The sequence below is a fragment of the Uranotaenia lowii genome, chromosome 2 (genome assembly GCF_029784155.1).
Source record: "Uranotaenia lowii strain MFRU-FL chromosome 2, ASM2978415v1, whole genome shotgun sequence".
Taxonomy (NCBI): Eukaryota; Metazoa; Arthropoda; class Insecta; order Diptera; family Culicidae; genus Uranotaenia; species Uranotaenia lowii.
The window spans coordinates 350042521-350066188 of NC_073692.1; the positions used below are offsets into that span (position 1 = coordinate 350042521).

General features: G+C 37.3%; 1 protein-coding gene across 1 annotated transcript in view; it reads left to right on the forward strand.

The window, feature by feature from the left end:
- Positions 1-1172: 1172 nt before the first annotated feature.
- Positions 1173-23668, forward strand: part of LOC129745646 (endophilin-A-like) — an 89534-nt gene continuing 67038 nt past the window's right edge. The window contains exons 1-2 of the mRNA XM_055738866.1: positions 1173-1289; positions 10202-10305. Of these exons, the coding sequence (XP_055594841.1) occupies positions 1266-1289; positions 10202-10305 (128 nt within the window). The 5' untranslated portion in view covers positions 1173-1265. The remainder of the gene's footprint in view (positions 1290-10201; positions 10306-23668) is intronic.

Below are 23668 nucleotides of genomic sequence, written 5' to 3' on the forward strand. Positions count from 1 at the left end.
GGTACGTATATCAGTGTAAAAAAAAACCTTACTGTAATATTGAAACGAGTTTTTTGACGGTGCTGATTATGGCGGAATTTTGTTTCTGTTATTTCAGTAAGTTGCTTGATATCGTAGCATCACTCTGTATGGAGTAAAAAATATTAATGTTGAAGGAGTTGTTGTTGATAAATTTTTTTTATATGTTTTCGTGGTGTGTGTTGCCGCGGTCTGGTAGATGGTATGATCATCCTTTGATCCCCCTCCCTTGGGAGAGTTTTAGGGTAAAAAAACCGAAACTTGAGCGCTTTGAGGCAGTCCTAAATCAAGTCCGATAGAGCTGAAATTTGCACAAGTCAGAGACTCAATATTTCATATACCTACTATTTTACGATTTTCAATACGAAAATCCTGCAATTTTAAGTGCATTTCTCAGTTAACATTTTTTTTGTATAAGTTTCCTATGATATTGTTATGTTGATAAAAGGAAAACAGTCTGTTAATTTTTTCGTTTTTTATTCTTAATCCACCCACAAATTTTAACTCCATTGTATTTCCAATTTTTTCCAACCATTCCTATTCCTTCCAGTGTTTTATATGATTAGTTTCCTTCCGTTTTCTTAATTAACTTATTTAATTTCTCTTGTTTTTTTCCTTTCTACTTTATTTTCATGCACTTTGGTTCCACTTCCTTTGTGTTGTTGTTGTCGTTGCGTATCACGGCTATTTTCTACCCGGCAATTCCGGTTCAAATCTCGAAAACAAAACCCTGATCCTGAAACGGAATGGAACGGATCAACCGACACTCCGGGTCCGGTGCGGTGGTGGGCGTTTTATTGTTCCAATTGGTGCGCTTAATCCAATTGACGAAACGGACCGACCGACAAACGAACGATATGCTGGGATGATGCTGGCTGGCTGAACGGAACGAACGAACAAACGATTTCTTCCTAACCCGGATGTTGAATCGGTTGCCGCTTTTCCGTTTTCCATTTGTTTGTATTTATTTGATTTGTTTTTTTTCCCACACACTGCATAAATCCCCTACGCTCAAAAACGAAACCGAATGCGCGTGGCTGGTTTTAAAATTGTTTTCTGTTTTTGTTGACCTCACCGGGGAAAAAAAATACTGTAATTCAACGAAAACAAAAATCAACAAACATTCCAAATCCATCTCGTGTGTACAACATGAACTTGCTAATTCTAAAGGCTCTCAAATTACAGATGAGGAAATCCGAAGTGCTGAGGAAAAGTTTGCCGAATCCCTACAGCTGGCACAGGTTGGAATGTATAATCTGTTGGAGAACGATGTAAGTATTTGTTTATTCGTTAAACTCGAAAAAAGTAACTTAAAGCTTATATCTCTTGACTAGTCACTACGAATTCAGTTTTCGAAGGATCAGAATTTTGAACTCAGAGCTTAAAACTCAGACTTTTGAGCTATTAAATCTGAGTTATCAACATTGAAATCTGAATTACAAAACCTGAACTTGAAACCGGAACTTTCAAAACTCAGAACGAACGAACTTTCAAACCCTGAACTCTGATCTCTGAATTGAGAACTCCCTCTGGGATTTGAATTCCGAACCCCTATACTCTGAATTTTGAACTCAGAATCTCATGACCCAAAGTTCAGACCTCAGCTCTGAACTAAGAAGTATCGAATCTGTACACTTGACTCTGGAATCTTAACTTCGGCGTCAGAACTAAGAACACTGAATCCAGGAATCCCGTTATCTCTAATTAGTACTCTGGGTTCTGGTGTTTCGACTCTGGATTCCGAACTTTGAACCCAGACTTCAGTTTCGAAATAAGGATCTTGTAAACCAGAATTATACATTTTAAACTGCAAACTCTGAACTCTACAATCTACACTCTGAACTCTCGATTCTGAAGCTCTGGTACTCTGATTTCTGATTTGTGGACCCTGAACTTTGGACTCTGGATTCTAAGCTTTGGACTTAAAACATTGAAACTCTGAGTTATGTATTCTAGATTCTGGAGATTGAACTCTTCACTATAGACCTTGAATTGTGGACCCTAAACCCATGATAGGCTGTGAACTTAACAATTAGAATTCTGGACTCAGGACTCAGGATCTAGGTTCTTTGCTCAAGACTCAGAATTTTGAATTCTGGGTTCTGGATTCTGGCCTCTGAACTCATAACTCTGAATTCAAGACTCTCCAATCTGGACCCTGGAAGCATAATTCTAGACTCTCTTTTCTGGACAATGGACTGTGGAAACATAATTTTGAATTAAAGACTCTGTTCTTAGGAATCAGAACTCTGAATCCTGGGTTTTGAACTCTGGATTCTGGACTCTATACTCAGAAGTCTGAACTCTGAAATCTGAACTCTGAACTGAGCACTCTAAATTCTCAACTTTCGAATGTAGACTCTGAAACGAGAATTATGGATTCTGGCTCTGGACTCCGGAATCAGAGCTATGTACACAGAGCTCTGAACTCTAAATTATAGGTGCTGGACTCTGGAGTCTGGAACCTGTAGTCTGGAATCTTTAGTGTGGATTCTGGAAGCAGAACTACGGACTCCATGAACTTAGAAATCTGGACTAAGAATTCTGTACTTTGATTTACGACTCTGGATTTCGAACTTTGAACCCAGACTTCAGACTGCGAAATAAGGGCCTTGTAAACAAGAACTATACATTTTCAACTGCAAACTCTGAGCTCTACAATCAACACTCTGAACTCCCGACTCTGAAGCCTTGGTACTCTTAATTCTGATTTGTAGACTCTGAACTTTGGGCTCAGGACTCTGCATTCTAAGCTTTGGGCTCAAAATATTGAACCTCTGAGTTGAACCTCTGAGTCTGGAAACTGAACTCTTCAAACTAGAACTTGATTTGTGGACCTTAAACCCCTGCTAGACTCTAAATTTAACGCTTTGAGTTCCGGACTTTAGGGACAGAATTCTGGACTCAGGACTCATAATCTTGGTTCTTATCTCAAGAATCAGAGCTGAACTCTTGGTTCTGGATGATGACCTCCAAACTCATAACTCTGAATTTAAAACTCTCCAATCTGGACCCTGAAAGCATAGCTACAGACCCTCATTTCTGGACAATGCACTGTAGAAAAAGAATTTTGAATTCAAGACTCGGTTCCTAGGAATCAGAACTCTGCATCTTAGGCTCTGAACTCTGGGTTCTGGACTCTTTACTCAGAAGTCTGAACTCTTATCCCCGAGCTGAGTACTCTGAATTCTCAACTTTTGAATGTAGACTCTGAAACCAGAATTATGGATTCTGGCTCTGGACTCTAGAATCAAAACTCTGTACAAAGAGCTCTGAACTCTGAATTGGACTCTAACTCTGGAGTCTGGAATCTGTAGTCTAGACTCTGATAGCAGAATTTTTTGACTTTATGAACTCAGAAATCTGGACTAAGAATTCTGTACTATGATTTACAACTCTGGATTCCGAACTTTGAGCTCAGACTTCAGACTTCGAAATGCAAACTCTATGCAAACTCTATGCTCTACAATCTACACTCGGAACTCTCGACTCTGAAGCTCTAGTACTCTGAATTCCGATTTGTGGACTCAGGTTGGATTCTGGATTCTGGTTCCTGAACTTTGGGCTCAAAACATTGAACCTCTGAGCTGTGGATCCTAGATTCTGGAGACTGAAGTCTTCATCCTAGACCTTGAATTGTGGACTCTAAACCCTTGCTAGGCTTTGGACTTAACACTTTGAATTCTGGATTCAGGACTCAGAAATTTGGATCTTTTTCTCAAGACTCAGAACTTTGAACTCTGGGTTCAGGATTTTGTCCTCCGAACTCATAACTCTTAATTCAAGACCATCCAATCTGGACCCTGAAAGCATAATTCTAGACTCCAATTTCTGGACAATAGACTGTGGAAAAAGAATTTTGAATTCAAGACTCTGTTCGTAGGAATCAGAACTCTGCATCCTAGGCTCTGAACTTTGGGTTCTGGACTCTATACTCAGAAGTTTGAACTCTGAACTGAGCACTCTGAATTCTCAACTTTTGAATGTATACTCTGAAACCCGAATTATGGATTCTGGCTCTGGACTCTGGAATCAGAACTCTACACACAGAGCTCTGAACTTTGAGTTCTAGGCGCTGGATTCTCAATTCTGGACTCTGGAATCTGGAGTCAGGACTCTGGAAGCAGAATTATGAACTCAGAAATATAGAAGCAGAATTCTGTACTCTAATTTATGAACTCTCAACTTGGGTTCTGCACACTAGCTTCTAGACTATGTAAGTAGAATTCCGGATTCTGAGCTCAGAAGCCTGGACGCAGAACTCTGAGCTCTGAATTCTAGACTCTAGTCTCCGAACTCAAAACTCAGAACTCTAGACTCTGGAAGAAGAATTCTAAACTTAGGATTTAGAACCCAAAACTCAGAGCTCTGGACTAACAAATCAGAACTCTGATTTCTGGACTCAAAGGTTTCGGACTATAAACTCAGAGTTTTTTATCTCTTGACTCAGAACTTTGGAATTTGGAGTCGTCATTGCGGAGTAGACCCTTGTTTTGGACATTGAATTGTGCGCTCAGAGTTCTGGGTTCTAGACTGTGGATCTTTCTGAATCTTCAAGTTTGAACTCCTATTTTCTTGGATTTGGATGTGAACCCTGTAGTCGGAACTCTGGACTCTGAACTCGGTACTGAGAAGTCTGTATTGTAGGCTCTGGGATCTCTAGAAGAATCTTCAAATTTGAGTCCCTATTTTCTTGGATTTGGATGTGAACCCTGTAGTCGGAACTCTGAACTCTGAACTCGGTACTGAGAAGTCTGTATTGTAGGCTCTGGGATCTCTAGAAGAATCTTCAAATTTGAACTCCTATTTTCTTGGATTTGGATGTGAACCCTGTAGTCGGAACTCTGGACTCTGAACTCGGTCCTGAGAAGTCTGTATTGTAGGCTCTGGGATCTCTAGAAGTAGTATTGTAGAGTATGTACGCTGGGCTCTGAACTCAGAACGCTGGGTACAGAATTAAGGCACTGGACTTTCAAGTCTAAATTTTGGACTCTGGACTTTAGAATAAAAGCTATAGGTTCTTGACTATAAACTCAGATCTCTGAACTCTTGACTCAGAACCATAAATTCTCTGAGTTTGGAATCTGGACTCTAGATTCTAGACTCTGGCCTCAGAACTCTGAACTCTGAACTTTTCAGTTTAAAGCTTGGACTGTGGATTCCAGACTCAAAGCTATGGGATAGTGACTTAAAAATCTGAACTCTTTACTTAGAACTCTGAATTTTGGGCTCTGGCAGCAGAGTTCTGGACTCTGGACTTTGGATACTAGATTCAGGAGCTTGGATCCTGGACTCCGAACTCTGGACTCTGGATTCTTGATTCTGGACTCTGGACTCTGGACTCTGGACTCTGGAATATTCACTCTGGTCTCTGGACTTTAAACCCTGAATTAAGGATTATAAATTCTGGACTCTGGCCTCTGGACTCAGAACTCAAGTTGCAGACTTCTGAAATCTGGACTTCCAAGCCGATAGCTATGGGTTGTTTATTAGAGACGCGGCACTCTAAACGCTTGACTCAGAACTCTGAATTCTAGACTCTAGAATCTGGTCCCTGGATGCAGAATTCTGGACTTAGGACTCTGGATTCTGGACTCTAGACTCTGGACTCAAGATTCTTGAATCAGAATTCTGTACGCAGAGCTCTGAACTTTGAATTCTAGGCTCATCTCTGGGCCCTGGAGTCCGGGCTCTGTAGAATTCTGGACTCAGAAGCCTGGACCCAGAACTCTGAAATCTGAATTCTAGAACCTAGACTTTGAACCCAAAATTCAGAATTCTAGACTTTGGAAGAAGAATTCTGAACTTAGGATTCAAAACTCTGGACTTAAAAACCAGAACTCTGATTTCTAGACTCTGAGGTTACGGAATATAGACTCAGAATTATCAACTCTTGACTCAGAACTTTGGAATTTGGAGTAGCGATCCTGGAGCAGAGCCACGTTGAATTGTGCACTCAGAATTCTGGGTTCTAGACTCTGAACTCAGAACTTTGAATCTTTAATTTTGGACGTCTAATTTCTTGGATTTGGACGCTGAACTCTTAAGACTGAACTCTGGACTCTGAATTATGTACCGAGAAGTCTGTATTCTAGACTCTGGGACCTCTAGAAATAGTATTCTGGAGTATGTACTCTCAACTCTGGATTCAGAACGTTGGACCCAAAAATATGGGTACAGAATAGTGAACACTGGACTTTTGAGTCTTAAGTTAGGACTCTGGACTTTAGGAACAAAGCTATGGTTTCTTGACTATACACTGAGATCTCTGAACTTTTAACTTTGGACCTGGACAATCTGGAAAAAATTTGGAATCTGGAAGCAGAACTCTGCACTCTGGACTTTGGATTATGGATTCTAGACTCTGAATTCTGGAGTCTAGATCCTGGACTCTGGCCTCAGAACTCTGAACTTTGGACTCAGAACTCTAGGTACAGAACTCTGAACTCGGGGCTTTCGGGTTTATATTTTGGATTGTGTATTCCAGACTCAAAGCTAAGGAATCTTGACTATAGATTTAGAAATAGGAACTCTTTACTCAGAACTCTGAATTTTGGACTCTGGTAGCAGAGTTCTGGGCTCTGATTTTGGATGCTAGATTCTGGATCTTGAATCCTGAACTTCGAACTCTAGACTCTGGATTCTTGACTCTGGGGTTTCGACTCTGGATTCTGGACTCTGGACTTTAAACTCTGGACTCTAGCCACTGGCCACTGGATGCTGTACTCTGAACTCTGAGCACTAGATATGAACTCTGAACTCTGGGTTCAGGATTCAGGATTCTGGGCTCTGCTTGCAGAATTCTTAACTCTGGACTCAGAACTCTGAATTCTAGACTCTGGAATCTGGTTCCTGGATGCAGAACTCTGGACTTAGGACTTTGGATTCTGGAATCTGAATTCTGAACTGTGGACTCTAGATTCTGGATTCTGGATTCTGGACTTTGGACTCTGAACTTCGGAATCTGGATTCCTAGCTGTGGATGATCTTTGGACTCTGGATGCAGAATTCTGTTTTGTGGACTTTTAAGTATCCAGAGTTCTGGGTTTTTTAATATGGACTCAGAAATCTGGACTCTGGATTCTTGACTCTAGATTCTGGACTCTGGTAACTGGACACTGTACTCTGAACTCTAGATTCAGAACTTAGGATTCAGGACTCTGTAGAATTCTGAACTCTGGAGTTTCAAGCCGATAGCTATGGGTTCTTTATTATAGACAGAACTCTGAATTCTAGACTCTGGAATCTGTTCCCTGGATGCAGAATTTTTGATTTAGGACTCTGGATTCTGGAATCTGGACTCTAGACTCGGGACTCTGGACACTGGACTCTGGATTCTACTCTGGATTCTAAACTCTGAGCTCTGGACTGTGGAAATTGGGCTCTGGATTCTGGAGCCTAGATCCCGGACTCAGGCCTCAAAACCCTGGACGCTGGACTCAGAACTCAGGATTCTTTATCAGAACTGTGGGTACAGAACTATGAACTTTTGAGTCTCATGTTTGGACTGTGTATTCCAGATTCAAAGCTATGGAATCTTGACTGCTGAATTCTGAACTCTGGACTTTCAAGCCGATAGCTATGATTTCTCTATTATAGACGCGGAATTCTAAACTCTTGACTCAGAACTCTGGATTCTAGACTCTGGAGTCTGATCCCTGGAAGCAGAATCCTGGACTAAGGACTCTGGATTCTGGTATCTGAACTTTGGACTCTGGACTCTGGACTCTGGACTCTAAACTCTGGATTCTGGACTTTGGATTCTGGAGTTTGGACTCTGGATTCCTGGCTGTAGATGAACTTTGGACTCTGGATGCAGAATTCTGTTTTGTGGACTTTTGAGTCTAAATTCTGAGCTGGAAAAGGGACTCTGGAAGCAGAATTCTGGATTTAGGACTCTGCATTCTGGGTTTTGGATTTTTGTCTCTACTCTATGCACTCTGAATTTTGGGCTTTGAACTCTGAACAGATTCAAGAATTCAGAACTCAGAAATTGGACCTTGGAACTCTAAAATCGGAAATTGATGCTCAGAACTCAACTTATAAAACTCTTAACTCAGAACTAAGCTCTGAAATCAAAATCTTAGCTCGTAACCTCAAACTCAGATTCTAGAGCTCAATTCTGGAATCTGGACTCTAGAAGTAGAATTCTGTAGTCTGTACTCTGGTCTTTTGATTTAGAACTCTGGATCCTATAATCAGAACTACAGGGTGCAGAATTCCGAACTGTGAACTATCGAGTGTGGACTCTGGACTCTAGATTCTGAACTGTAGGCTCTTGAATATAAACTCAGATCTTTGGACAATTGACTCAGAATTCTGAATCCTAGATTCTGGATTCTGGGTTCTAAATCAGAGTTCAGGACTCTGGACTTTGGATTCTGTATTCTAGACTATGAATTCTGGACTGTGGAAATTGGGCTTTGAACTCTGAATCTTGGATTCTGGACTCGGAAATCTGGACTTTGAACTCTGGAGTCTAGATCCTGGACTCTGGGCTCAGAACTCTGGACTCTGTCCTCAGAACTCTGGACTCTGTCCTCAGAACTCTGGACTCTGTCCTCAGAACTCTGAACTCTGGACTCAGAACTGTTGATACAGAACTCAGACTCTGGACGTTTGAATCTCAAGTTTGGACTGTGTAGAACTCTGAATTTTAGACTGTGGCAGCAGAGTTCTGGACTCTGGACTTTGGATAATAAATTCTAGATTTTGGATCCTTGACTCCGAAATCTGGACTCTCGGTTCTAGACTCTTGATTCTGGGCTCTGGACTCTGGCCACTGGACACTGTACTCTGAATTCTGGACTCAGGACTCTGAGCTCTGGATTCAGGATTCTGAACTCTGGACTCAAAACTCTGGTTGCAGAATCCTGAACTCTGGAATTTCAAGCCGATAGCTATGGGTTCTTTATTAAAGACTCGGAACTCTAAACTCTAGACTCAGAACTCAGAATTCTAGACTCTGAAATCTGGTCCCTGGATGCAGAATTCTGGAATTAGGACTCTGGATTCTGGAATCTGAACTCTGCAATCTGAACTCCTGGCTGTGGTGGGACTTTGGACTCTGGATGCAGAATTCTTTGTGGACTTTTGAGTCTAAATTCAGAGCTCTGTGTTTCTGAATAAGAACTCAGATCTGAACTCTTGACTCAGAACTCAAAATTCTGCATACTGGAAACAGGACTCTGGATGCAGAATTCTGGACTTTGAACTCTGGATTCTGGGTTCTAAATTTTGGTTTCTGGACTATGCATTCTGAATTTTGGACTTTGAACTCTGAACAAATTCAAGAATTCAGAACTCAGAAATTGGAACTTGGAACTCTGACATCGGAAATTTGAGCTCTTTCAAAATTTTGGAATCTGGACTCTAAACTCTGGATTGTGGACTCTGAACTTTGGAACCTGAACTTCCGACTGTAGATGAACTTTTGAATCGGGAAAACAGAATTCTAAATTCCCAGCTCCGGGTTTTTGAATATAATCTTGGTCTTTCACCTTTGAACTCTTGACTCAGAACTCAAAATTTTGCACACTGGAAACTGGACTCTGGAAGCAGAATGCTGGACTTTAGACTCTGGATTCTGTGTTCTGAATTTTTGTCTCTGGACTATGCACTCTGAATTTTCGGCTATGATCTCTAAATTCATGAATTCAGAACTCAGAAATTGGAACTTGGAATCGGAAATTGGAGCTCAGAACTCGAAACTCAGATCTTTAAACTCAACACGAAATACTCTCAACTCAGATCGAAGCTCTGAAACCATAAATTATAATTCGTAACTTCAAACTCAGATTCTAGAACTCAGAATCTAGAACTCAGAATCTAGAACTCAGAATCTAGAACTCAGAATCTAGAACTCGAATTCCAGAATCAGAATTTAGAAAACAGGAAGATGAATTTAGATCCTCGAATCAGGATTCAAATTTCAGAACTCAGAACTCAAACTTGGAGACTCAGTACTAATAAATCTTAAATATACATTTAAAATCCAAAAATTATAATTTTGAAAACATTATTCATTAATTGTGAAAATAAATGTGAATTCGTAAAAAAATGTCTTCAGATTTGAACTTAATTTTTAGTTTTTTTTTTTTAAATTTCAAAACCATCTAACTTTGATATCTTGTTTTTTCCCTAAATTTCGCTGCTCATCTTCGGAATAACTACGCCCAAAAAGGTGGAGCAGGTTTCACAGCTAGTCACTTTTGCCGAAGGAATGCTCGATTACCATCAACAGTGTGCCGACATCCTGCGGGTACTCGTCGAGGTGCTCAGAGAAAAGTAAGTACCCCAATCCCAGAAAAAAAAAATCGTTCGATTTTATTTGATGACCACCAGTGGAAATGAAAAGGGCCAAACTGCAGGTTGACTTCAAAATTTGGTTTGAAGACAAAAAAGAACTGTCTCAAGGATGTTTTTCGCCTATTTAAATAAATGTTCCAAAATTTTTTTTTAAATAATAAAAAAATGTAGGCCCTTTTCATTTCTTGCAATGGATACGATGCAGTCTAATAATGACGATGCGATGGTTTGGGTTTAAGCGAAAAAGTTAGTCTGGGACGTGTTTTTTTTTTTCCTTCTAGCTACTTTTACGTATTACGCTGACCGTTAGTTGCTAGTTCTTGGTATTGAAACTTCGAGATGATACCAGCTGTCGTCTGCCATCCAGCTCAGATGGTGATCCTAGTTTGGTATTAGTTTTATCAATTTGATCTAATCGTTTTCTTGTTTTTATGGATTTTGTTGAGAAAGATGAGTTCGAGATTGTCGAGTCAAAAGGTTCATGAAAGTATGATTTAGCACAAAATTTAAACCGTTTTTGAGTATTATTTATATGATCTTATTATAAATTTTTATCGTTTTTGACTATAGCTGGACTGAAATAAAAAACCATTTCTTTATTCCAGATGTCATTGCAGAAATCTTTTTTTTTTTAAACGGCATCCATTTTGAATGAAGCAACATTTTTGCAATAGTATCAGGATGCCCTAACATCGTTAAATATCTGACAACAATGTGATTTATTCTCTCGAAGTTTCCAGTATCTGCGATAGAGACAATTTATTGATCCTTTTATGACATCGTTATTATTTGCATCTTTTATGTTCCATCCAGAGCCGATTGAAGCATCGATCCATCACTATATCTATTGGCCAAAAACGAGTTGAATGCAAAAATGCATCCATAATCATATGCATCTTCGTACGACCTAGATGATGTCGTCATTTACTGTCACATAAAGTGGGACACAGGAAAATTTACCCTTGCCCACGTAGACGCTTTTCTCGATTGCTCCATTGCATTGTGTGGCTATATTTGGTCACAATCTTGTTGGACCCTACAATTGGGTCAGAAAATCGGATTCAAATTTGTATCGTAAAGTCTCTAGAACGAAAAAAAAAATAAATAAATAAATCCAATCTCTGGCCCCAGGGTAATTTTTTCCGAACCCAAGTATTAATGTTGTGAGTTTCGCCATCGCAAAGATTAGGTGCTAGTAACTGGGTAAATCGACAAAAAGTTTATTGCAACTTCGGAGAAATGTTGAAATCTATAGTATTTTTTTTTGTTTGTTTTACATAAGTTGTGGTGTAAAATGTCACTGCTATTTATGCCCTTTCGCTGCTGTTCAAAGATCAGCCAAGTTTTCGAAGAAACAAAATAATTACCAAATGTCAATCTTTACGAGTCACTTTGAGTTTTCGTAGAACTGCTTATCAACTGGACAGCCAAAATGTCACCGAGAGCTTTGACATTTCTAGATTTTAAAAGAAATTTCTTTGGAACAGTAGGTACAGTTCTTAGGAAACAAAATGACGTCAACAATCACGTTCTCATGCGAACGTTCTTTCAGCGAACTAAAGATGAATGATGAAGATTTTCATTCAGTTTATTGTCAAAAATTTATCCACAGTTTTTCCGATAACAAATTATGGATTTTTTTTCCATAGGACTTTGTAGTAAAGATAGTAATGATGCGGTTATATTTTTTTTTAGATACACTGTAGTTTTTTAAATGGGAGTTTTTCATATGATTTACGGAAATCAGCACACTCTTATTGTTGACTTGTAGGCAGTCACTCACCGCAACTACCCATTTTTCAGGTTTGGTCTAGGAGGTCAAGAAACGAAAAACGAGTTGTCGATCGCACTCCCTCCGATTGCAAACGGCCTTCTGGGACATGACCCAAATGCGTGTCGGCACTCACAATTCACACCCATATTTGATTGAAGAAGCAATCGATCCGTCTTCAGGCGCCTTTTGTGCCATTTGTTTTTGCACACCGGGAACCGAGACCGAAAATGATTTCTTTTTTTTTTAAACTTCCGAATCCAAAAGGAGGGTGGCTTCCATACAAAATCAACAACTTATACTTATACACAGTTCACGATAAATTGACATTATTTAGGATTTTTGTTAAAAATTGATAAACTTAAGCATTTTGACACAATGAGGTGATTTACTGAATTGACAAATAAGTTTTAATAAGTTACGTCGAAACTCAAGACAATCTAGAAGCTCAGATGCCATGAAAAGTTGATGCCATGATTTTTTTTCCCAGAGGTAGCAAAGCACGCCGGAACAGCTAGTTATGTATAAAACAAGCACTATTTAGACTGTACTTTAAAGCCTGAAATACGACTAAAAATCTGCTGTGGAATTTGATTGAAAAAACCTTTTTTTTTCAAGTTTTTTTTTCTTGATTTTTGTTGAGCAATTCCAGCGTTTGAGCAAATTTCCCCGGATATTGCCCCGATTTTGGTCGAAAATTTGGAAATCAAATGCCGGGACCTTGTCCGGATTTTGCATAAAATAAAAAAAAATCATCCATTCCTTTTTGTATTGTAATTTATAGCTTCATTCAATCGTTGGTAAAAATCGGTTTCAACTGGTTTCTGTCAACTGGTAGATGTTCAACGAATCAATGTTTTGGTCGGAACTAGTCAGGTCGTTGTTAAATGGAGCAAGTTGAAACTTATCGAAACCGATTCAGCTTGGCAGCAGGATTTGTTTCGTCCTGGTAGAAATCGGTCGAAGTCAATTGGGAAGAGACAGGTGATCAACTGCCAATCCTTTTCTACTTTATACTTCTTCTTTATATTTCCCCCTATTTATTGTTTGAGATCATGGGTGGCCAACATTTTCAACAAGCGGGCCAAATTTCAGAAAAGAGACTGGCGCGCGGGCCAAAACAATTGTTCTGGAATATTCGAAATAAAACAAATAATAACAGTTTTTTTAAACACTATAAAAAAAAACTTTTGCTTTGGTCACATCAAGCTTAGATAAAGCTTGCCAGATTACTCGATTTTATCCGGGTTTTCCCGGATATTTAATAAAAAATTTGGGCGAAGTCCGGTTCGGTCGATTGCCTGAATTTCAGTGAAAAATGCCCGGATTTTCTCTCCTTTTTCCGAATTGAACAAAAAAAATTGAATTGTAATTTTTTTTTATGATTGCCTCCAAAACGAGATTTTTTTGAGCAAGTTTTATTAAACAAACCATGAAAGGTATTTTTCTTGAGTAGTTCCTATATATTGACCAAATTTGCCCGGATTTTTGGTAGACAATTTTGAAATCAGATGCCTGGACTATGCCAGGTTTTAAAATAAAATAGTCCGGATTTATCCGGCCTGGATACGTACTTAAAAAAAAATCTGGCAACCTTAATATAGATTCATCTTAATAAATCGTTTTTGTTAATTGCATATTTTTAGACATTTTGCTTCATTTGAAAAATATTACGCAATACGAAATAAATTATCCCTCCCAACTTATGTTCAGGTAAATTTTTTCAAGGCAATTAAAACCTCCTTGGTTTATTCATCCCAAAAATAAAGTGACATTAAGTTAATTTTATGGTCTTCAAATATTAAAAAAAAACCAAGATTTCAAGTTCACCGTTCTTCTTAGAAAAAATTGATAGGCAAATTTTAAAAACCGCGGAATGGAATTGTTGAAATAAAGTAATGTTCCCATGTTTTTGACATTTAAAAGAATACTAGACTAGAATTTTCAACGAATTCTAGTTAAATCATAAATAATATTGATTTTTCAAAGTACGGACCTCAACCTCAACTCAATTCAACTCTTTTAAAATTTTCCAGTATCTCGCTTTGACAAGTGTATTGGGAAAGCTTTCTTAAAACAGGACGAATACGAATTTGGTTCTTTGATAATCATAGAACTTTTTGAAGGTGAAAAATTTGGTAGAAAATCGTTCTTCTGCGAGATTTGTCAGTACCAAACCGGATCTAGTTGAATTATACTACTCAACTGTAAATTCTGATTAGTTTTTCAGTATTGATGTATTTGTACATCAATACAAAGTAAGATACCAATTAAAATATATTTGGAGTTGGTTAAATTTTCATAAAGCTTAGCAAATAATAACAAATTGGAAAAATTTTCACAGCAAGCTTTCGATATTTTACAATATTTGCAAAAGTTACTTTAGTTATAAATAATGTTGATATGATTCGGTGATTTTTTTTTCGATTTTTAAATGATTTTGGTACGATCTTACTACCTCTCTGAAGCTTTCGAAACTCCTCAATATAAAAACTAGAGTCCGCTTGAATGCTCTTTATACCAACGTAGTCAACAAATCCCAATCGGAAAACATTGGAAAATGTGTAATAAAATTCACAGATAATGTGTCAAATACCGTACAATTTCGATAATTTGAAAATTGTTTGCTTTTTTTATTCAGTGACGGTATACTTTTTGGTAAAATTAGGCATTTAAGACCCTCAGAGCCAAAGGGGTATAAGTGCAAAATTCATAATGCCAACGATTCTCGATAATTCAAATTATATTTAGTTAACTTTTTAGATTTTTATAATTACATATATCCTCATACTTTTACGTTCGAAAGAAATTAACAAATATTCGAAAAATGTATGGAAAATGGCTAAAAATAACAATTTAAAAGCATGTTTTCTCGAAATTAGTTTTTATACACTTTAACTCCTTTGGCTTATATCACTTCAAAAAGATTTTCAGATCTCTGTGTTCAATTTAGTAGGTTTAGATTCGAATATATTTATCCAAGAAAAACGTTAAATTCTTAGACCACGGCTTTTCCAAAAAAAGCTTCGCGGGCCACAAAAAGTTGGTGGCGGGCCATTGTTTGGCCACCCATGTTTTAGATGCTTTCTACCGCAAAACCAACGACATGTTCAAACTGTTTTAATTTTTCATCATGTTGATCGATTTTGATAAACTTCTCACCAAATTTTGTGGTACAGATGTGAAATTTCAAAAAAGAATTTATTCTTGCTTGAATCCTGGCCGGTCCACTATGGGGCAGCCCCATACAATGAGGCGGCAAAAAGTATTTTATGGCTTTTTCTCTACTTTTTTATGAATATCAAATAAGATAAACTCGCAAAATTTTTCACATGGGTGTTTTTAGGGATGGGCAATTATTTTTTGATATCGAATCTTAGCTAAGGGGTCGGCAAAAGGGGCTGCCATATTAACTGTTGACTGTTTTAGCGATATTGACGTTATTAGGCTTTGAATTGAGATGAAAATTTGCACATGAGTGTTTTGATGGACGAGCCATTGATTTTTGGTATCAAATTTAGAATCGGGGACCGGCAAAAGGGGTCGTCCATATTTTCTTTTTGCGATATTGACGTTATTTTAAACTGATTTGAGATTTGCACATGGGTGTTTTGGAGGACATGCCATTGATTTTTGATATCAAATTGAGAGTCAGGGACCGGCAAAAGGGGTCGTCTATATTAAATGTTTACGTTTTTGTGATATTGACGTTTCAATTTCATCTTAATCTTATGCATAATGCTTAGGATTCGATTAAATTATTCACACTGGAGTTTTAGGGGCTGGTAGGAATCATCCATACAAACTATTTAAGTTTTGTATGACATTTTCGTGATTATGTATCAAATCAAGGCAAAATTTCTCACTCAAAGTTTTTTCAAAATGGGATTTTTAGCTTTAATAAAAATATTGAAATGCAGGAAACTGGGTCGTGAACATAAATTAATTAAATGTATTTTCAATGTGGACTGCCATCTAGGATCAACTAGAAGCTTATTCACCCTCCACGTGCTCATCTGCTATTTCCATGGAAAAAAAAACTCAAAAAATCAAAGCAATCGAAAGATTTGCTCTAATTCAAACTATTGAATTCAAGGGAATCTCGATTGCTTTGATTCAGTAGAAAAAGCATTAAAAAATTAAATTCTTATGGAAAATGGGTAAAAAGTACCCATTCACCAGATCTTTGTGCCGTATTTTTGCTGTTACTCTGAAAAGGGTGAATTGGGGTGCCTGGATTCTCTTTTATTGGATTCTTAGGACCCTGGACCAAGTCATAGAAGTGAAGAAAGTGCGGGGCAATGCGGGGCTTTTTTTATTATGTGGCAAAAACTTTTGGATAATTTGAAGAAAATATGAATTTACCCATTTTTTGCACATCTCTGTTTATCGTGTAGAAATTTGCACGAACAGGAATGAAAGTTTTTAAAATAAGCTTTCAAAAGGTATACTAGAATCTTTTTTATAAAAAAAATTCATTGAAAAAAATGGAATTTAAAAAAAATTATCGTATAAGCAAAAATTGCATTTTTCCAAAGTCTGATGTCTGTGAAGCGGAAACTATCACAGATAATTGGCTGAAATTTTGAGAATATTTTAGTTAAATATATAGATACAGGGTTGCTAGCGAACCGGGAAAACCGGGAAAACCGGGAAAAGCTTTGGAATTTCATCACGTCACCGGAAAACCTGGAAAAACCGGGAATTTCGGCACCTCACCGGGAAAATTGACATGTTCTAATTTTTTTCACGTAATTTCAAAAATATTTTTAAAATTATTTTAAGATTTGAGAGAATTTTTGAGAGTTTATATAAAGATTTATCACATAAACGCCTATTTTCTTTAATAAGTAAATAAACGAAGTTTGAATCGCTTTTTTAACTAATCGCGGAGAGTTATCTCATTCTTTTGCTTTCCTCATGTATGTTACACTTAGGTACAAGTATAACTCAAATGATATAAATAATGAAATTATGATCGACAAAACTAAACACAAAACTAACTACAGTCGAACCTGGTTAAGTAAGAGTTCAAAAGACTGAACTTTGTTTTCTTGCTAAAAGAGGTTTCTAAAGTAATCAGGTTCTCTTTTGTAGAGGGTCAGCAACAAACAAATGCATTAAAGTGATCTAGAAATGCAACTATTTAATATGTATTTGATAAAAATCCACCTGACACCAGTTGATGCATCAGCTCGAAGTTTTCTGAGTAAGTTTCAATATGGTACAAAAGTGTTATTTTCTCTAATTTCCTTGGTCTAGTCAGGAAAACGACTCTAGCTTATAGAGGTATTACACACTCACTTGAAGAGGTTTTGTGTTTTGCAAAGCTTGAGATTTGATGTTTTCTCTCACTATAGAGGTTTCTTGCACATCTAGGTTCGGCTGCACCAGTTTTAGTTTCGACGTCAAATTATTCAGTGTTCGATAAACATATTTCATAAAATTATTTTATGCAAAAAGCTAATAATTTGGCAGCGTGAGACGTTTTTAAGTAGAGTTACACCTCTTTTTCTCCAGAAAAAGATATTGGTTTTCCAATGTTGTGGTTGTTGTGTATTTCGTTTGGATTGGCCTGAGCAACGAAGCATTAAATCGCAAGTGTTAAGTTTTTAATTCATTCTACGTTAAGCTGTTGCTTAAAGTTTCCGAAATCTAAAGTCTTAACCCTGACAAAAAAATGTCTTATACTCAAACAATTGAAGCTCAGCCCTGTCTTATACACGATTTCTATATTTTCACAAAACATTTTTTTTAAACATGTCTATTGATATGCACAAAAAATATAACTGCATTTAGAAAATAACTAAATATTTTCCTGCAGTCTGATGATTTTAAGTTTTGCTAGACAAGTTGATTTTATGGTATGTTTCGATGTATTGTTCACATATTTTTTTTTACAAATTATACTTTTTTTCTCGAACTCTATAGAAATTCTAGAAAATTTATAATTGATGAAAAGTACTACATTATAGTATCAAGATCAATTAAACCGGACTTATTTTTGCAAAATTGTTGAAATTGTGCAGCAACACTACGAATAGATGTCCAGTTCGTTAGATTTGTATTCAAAAAATCATGAAAACTTGTCAATTTGATCTCATAAACGCTAACAGGTTAACAAGTTTTGGGATAGAATTATTAGAAATTTTAATTCTTTATATGAGTCTCTGAGCCAAAGGGGTATGAATCTTATAGGTATTATAAACTTTATTCTATGATTTTTTTTTCAGATTTTTAGAAATTTTTTTACATAACGTTCGAAAGAAAAATCTAAATTTTCGAAAAATAAGGGAAAATGGCCAAACACAACAATTTAAAGCCGTGTTTTCTTGAAATAACCTATTATGCATTTATACCCCTTTGGCTCCAAGGACCTCATATTGATTTTTTTATATTCGTCATGATTTTTTTTTTCCAGAAAGTGTATAATAAATATCGGGAAAACCATCAGTTATAACCGGGAAAAAACCTGGGAAAAACCGGGAAAAACTTTGGAAATTCAAAACGAAAAATCGCTAGCAACCCTGTATAATAAGCATTACGATTAAGTTTATTTTTAGACTTTTTGCCGCCTCGAACCCCATAGTGCGGTCCACAGTCGTCCAAAATGCGAAAAACGTGATCGCTGCTCATAGCTTTTTAGTTCACATTTTAGCTTATTGATGTCTTCGGAGAAGTTTGTCAGTAAAATCAGTTCTATAATAAAATACTATTATTTTTCTGATTCATTCCCTTACAAGTGAGATAAAATTTCTAATTTCTCTGTTATATATTTTAGCTCTTTGGTGTCTTCGACAAACTTGTTTAAAATCAAATTTTCTACAACTGTGTCTCAAATGTCAAGTTTCTAAAATAATTATTCTCCGAGCTATCGGCTAAATAAGAAACTTAACCTCTAAAAATCAGTTTAGTAATAATAACTTTTTTAAATTAATTTTAAGTTTAATAATATGTTCCACAAAGTTGTTTGTCTTACTAAAATACACCTCCTTGTTGAACATTTCAAGTTTGTAAAATGTGATACTGCAGAGCTATGTTAAAAAGACTACCGAAAATAGTTCCTTTTCACGCCCTATTTTACAAACACCGGGCAACATCGGGTAGCCCACCTTAGATGCGAAATGAAGTCAAGGATTTCGTCTACAAGATACAGATACAACCGTCTGTATCCACTTGTATCCAAGCGAGATACATCAATTTAATTTTCCATATTTGCATTAAAAACAAAGATTTCTATGATACTTAGCGCGATGTCAGAAGCAAAGGTTTGGAAGCGCATTTGTATTATTAGCATCAGGCTATTGTGTGTTCAATTGAAATAGATGTCCTCTACAAGCTGGAGATGCTTATAACTTCGTTGTTTGTAAAATAGGGCGTGAAAAGGCACTATTTATGGTAATCTTTTTAACATAGCTCTGCAGTATCACATTTTACAAACTTGAAATGTTGAACAAAGTGGTGTATTTTGGTAAGACAAACAACTTTGTGGAACATACTATTAAACTTAAAATTAACTGAAAAAAAGTAATTATTACTAAACTGATTTTTAGAGGTTAAGTTTCTTTTTCAGCCGATAGCTCGGAGAATAATTATTTTAGAAACTTGACATTTGAGACATAGTTGTAGTAAATTTGATTTGATAGAAATTTTAACTCACTTGTAAGGGGATAAATCAGAAAAATTATAGTATTTTATTATAGAGCTGATTTTACTGACAAACTTCTCCGAAGACATCAATAAGCTAGAATGTGACCTAAAAATGTTATAAGCAAAAAGTTTTTCGCATTTTTAACCACTGTGCGGTGGTTTGAAACGTCTAATGGATGATTTTATACAGCATTTTCAACGTGATACAAATTGATTTGGGACACCTTTTATTTATTTATTTATATTTTCCACAGGTCAAATCCTTTAAAAACAACATGTCGATTGATTTTCTGCGATTTTCTAGTGATTCCAAGCCAACCAGCATACACAAAGCTCGATATCCTGGCATATCTTCTTGCCAGCCAAGGTTATTCAAGGCGTACCTTAGAAATCGTTTTTGAACTCTTTCGATTCTATTCTTATGAACATTGTATTATGGCTGCCACACAATACTGGCATATTCGATAGTGGTTCGGATAAGTCCAACATAAATCGAGACGATAGTATAAGGATTGTCCAACTCGTGACAAATCCTGCTAACCATACCGTACATGGAATTGGCTTTGGCAACGACTTGTTCGATATGTTTCGAAAAACTAAGTTTTGCATCCAACTCTACGCCTAGATCTTTCTCTGAGAATTTTCTTGTTACGGAACAGTTGTTATCAAGACAATAATCGTGCACTATGTTGCTCATCTTCCTTGAAAAGGTGATCACGCTGCATTTCGAGGCATTGATTTTCAAACCAAAATGGCTGCAACACTCAGAAAATTTGTTAAGCGCATTCTATAGAACCATACAATCCTTGGGATACCGAACAGGAAGGAACATTTTCAAATCATCCGCGTAGATCAGCACAAACACGTCACGCAGCACTTCGGGGAACTCGTTCATTACAGTTATAAAAAGTAGGGGTCCCAAGTGACTCCCTTGAGGTACGCCGCTGTTGACCAGGAATACGCTGGATCTCGCGTTCCCAAGTTTTACAAACTGCTTCTATTTCGGAATCTACACCCAAATTCGTTTTGACCAACCTGACGATTTCGTCTACCGTTGTTTGAGGATCGAACTTGGAAAGATGCAGCCAGAATTTTGGATTGTTTTTAACAATCCTAATCAAACCAACCGAGTCAACTTTACTACCCTCTGTTTGTGCTCTTGGAGTTAGTTGAAAAGGGTTTGAGTTAAGATTCGTTCGGTTACGTTTAGCGCTGGGAGGCGGCATTGTGAAGCTTCCTGGGCGCTTTGGCGTACGGGGATTGTTAATATGTAGAATCGCATTTATTTTCTCACTATTTATTTTTATTTCGTTTCTCAGCTCTTCCAGGCAGTGATGGTAAATTTCGCCCGTCACGCTTGACCCGACTAGTTTTGTTTCATCAAACGACTGGCACTATTCTCAATTGACGGAGCCTCACTACTCGCATGACGGATAAAGCACGACAACAATCAACATTTCTCCATCATCGACTGGCGAAGCTCCTACACAAGGTCAAAATTTCTCCTGAGAGTGACTGGCAAATCTCTTCACACTTCGATCGGCTGCTGACGGCAGGTACAACTAATTGAACGACTTGCTGGCAGAGAGCAACAAAAGCAATAAAAAACCGAAAACGGGCTTGCTGGCAGAAGCAACAATAATAATAAATTTTGAGAGGAGAAATCACCGTGAATTTGTTTTATGAAATGTATTTGCGGCTTTATCGGTGAGGGTTAAAGAGTTGAAAATGAAAGACGGATAGAAGATCAGAAGAAAATTCTAAGGTGGTGAAAAGAGCGAAGAGCATTTGAAATAGAAGCTTGACCACATGCTAAATTCTTTGTCCCGCATCAATTAACTGTATTGAAGAAGTAGTACCCAATAGAGAAGGCACTACATTTTTCGATACAGTTAATTATGGATGGTTCGACCGCCATGTGAGTGTGCACATGTGCCGAACGGACAAAAAATTTCTACCTAGCCATCGATGGAACGATATCGCACAATAGAAGACTTAACAGAGCAACCACATGCTAAATTTTTTGTCCGTTCGGCACATGTGCACACTCACATGGCGGTCGAACCATCCATAATTAACTGTATCGAAAAATGTAGTGCCTTCTCTATTGGGTACTACTTCTTCAATACAGTTAATTGATGCGGGACAAAGAATTTAGCATGTGGAAGAGCTTCTATTTCAAATGCTCTACGCTCTTTTCACCACCTTAGAATTTTCTTCTGATCTTCTATCCGTCTTTCATTTTCAACTCTTTAACCCTCACCGATAAAGCCGCAAATACATTTCATATAATAATAAATTCTTTTCTTTTTCGTCTTCGGTCGTCTTCGGCTTGCTGGCAGCAGCAACAATAATAATAAATGCGTTTCTTTTTCGTCATCAGTCGTTTGAATGCGATTGCTTGACTAGCTCATTCTTTTAGCTTCAAATGACTGGGGAATGAATGACTGGCAAACGAAGTGACTGGTCGTTAGGGAACAGTCAATTGAGTTTGACGGACCAAGAGGCTTCACAGTCACAGCTTCACGCCTCATGACGATGACTTTCGCCAAGCCTGCTTCCAGGACCCGATTGTGTTGTGCTCCCATTGAAGCAGCGCAGCATTGGTTGATGCTAACGCTGCTGTGCGTTTTGCATTATTTTGTTACAAGCAAGACACATCCAGCGAATATGTGTGTTTTGCTCGATAGCATCATGCAATTCGGGGGAAACTTTCACGCATTTCAGATGGAACGATGACTTACAAAATCCTTTACAGGTGATGGCTCCATCTCGGGGAACGGGGTTAGCACAAGAATTGCAACAGTCAACCTTTTTAGCTCAGATGGGCTTGCGTTTATTACGGCAAAACACAGTTTTTATTTATTTATTTTTTGCGAACAAACGTTAGTTTTTTCGAATCACTTCAAGTTTTTCGTAGAAGACTTAGTTTTAAAAATGCAATAGAATCAATTTTCTTAATTTTAAACATAAACAAACATTTAAAAACAGAAAATTAAAAACTATAAAACGACTTGTAAACATAAACTTCTTCTTCTTCTTCTATGGGAATTCTTTTGATTCTAAATGTGCTGTTTAAATATAAAACTATAAAGCAGTTGAATGTTATGGTTGCTAGGGCATGGATTCCGCTTCTGAATGTATTCGGGGCTTCTCGAGAAGAATTGTCACGAGTTTCCCGATAGGAAAATCTGGAACAGCTTCTACCCAAATGTTCAACGGAAAAACCCCAATGGTTGATTTTCATTTATTATTTAATGTAGAGGACTCCAAAGGTTGCCCAAAGGTTAAAGTATCGATATTTTATTGTGTAGTAGTGCGGCATTGAAGTGTAACGTTTAAGTGTTAGAAAAAAATACGTCGAATGATTGCCAACAATTTATGTATTTATCAGATGACATCAGATCAGATCAGAAGTCCTAAATTATCGACAATAGCTGATCATGATAGTCAATTTTCTGAAAAAGCTTTATTCAAATATAGGTGAAACTCGGAGCAACGTGTCCTCGACTCAATCAATCATGTTTGAACGATACTGGATAACAGTTCTGCTACTTCTTTTCCTGGGCAGAGTGGAGGCCAAAATAGAAGTCCAGGATGATTTTCATGCAAACGAATCCATCGATTGGCTGAAGAACGCAATTCAGTACATTGCAACTAGTATCGTGGGTACAGTTGATGTTGTAATGCACGCGCAGTTTAAGCATAGTTCGATCATTGAAAACATTGTTGAATCACTGCGTCGTTGGCTAGCGGACGTTCCACTGAGTAAGGCTGAAACGATGAAACCGCTACATGGTAAAACTAAATCGATTCACATTGTGACCTGTAAAGATGTTGCAGAGCTCAATTTTATGATGGGCAAAAAGGGGCCTGGACTTCTTTCCAGCAGCAGACAGCATGAATATCATTTACTATTGG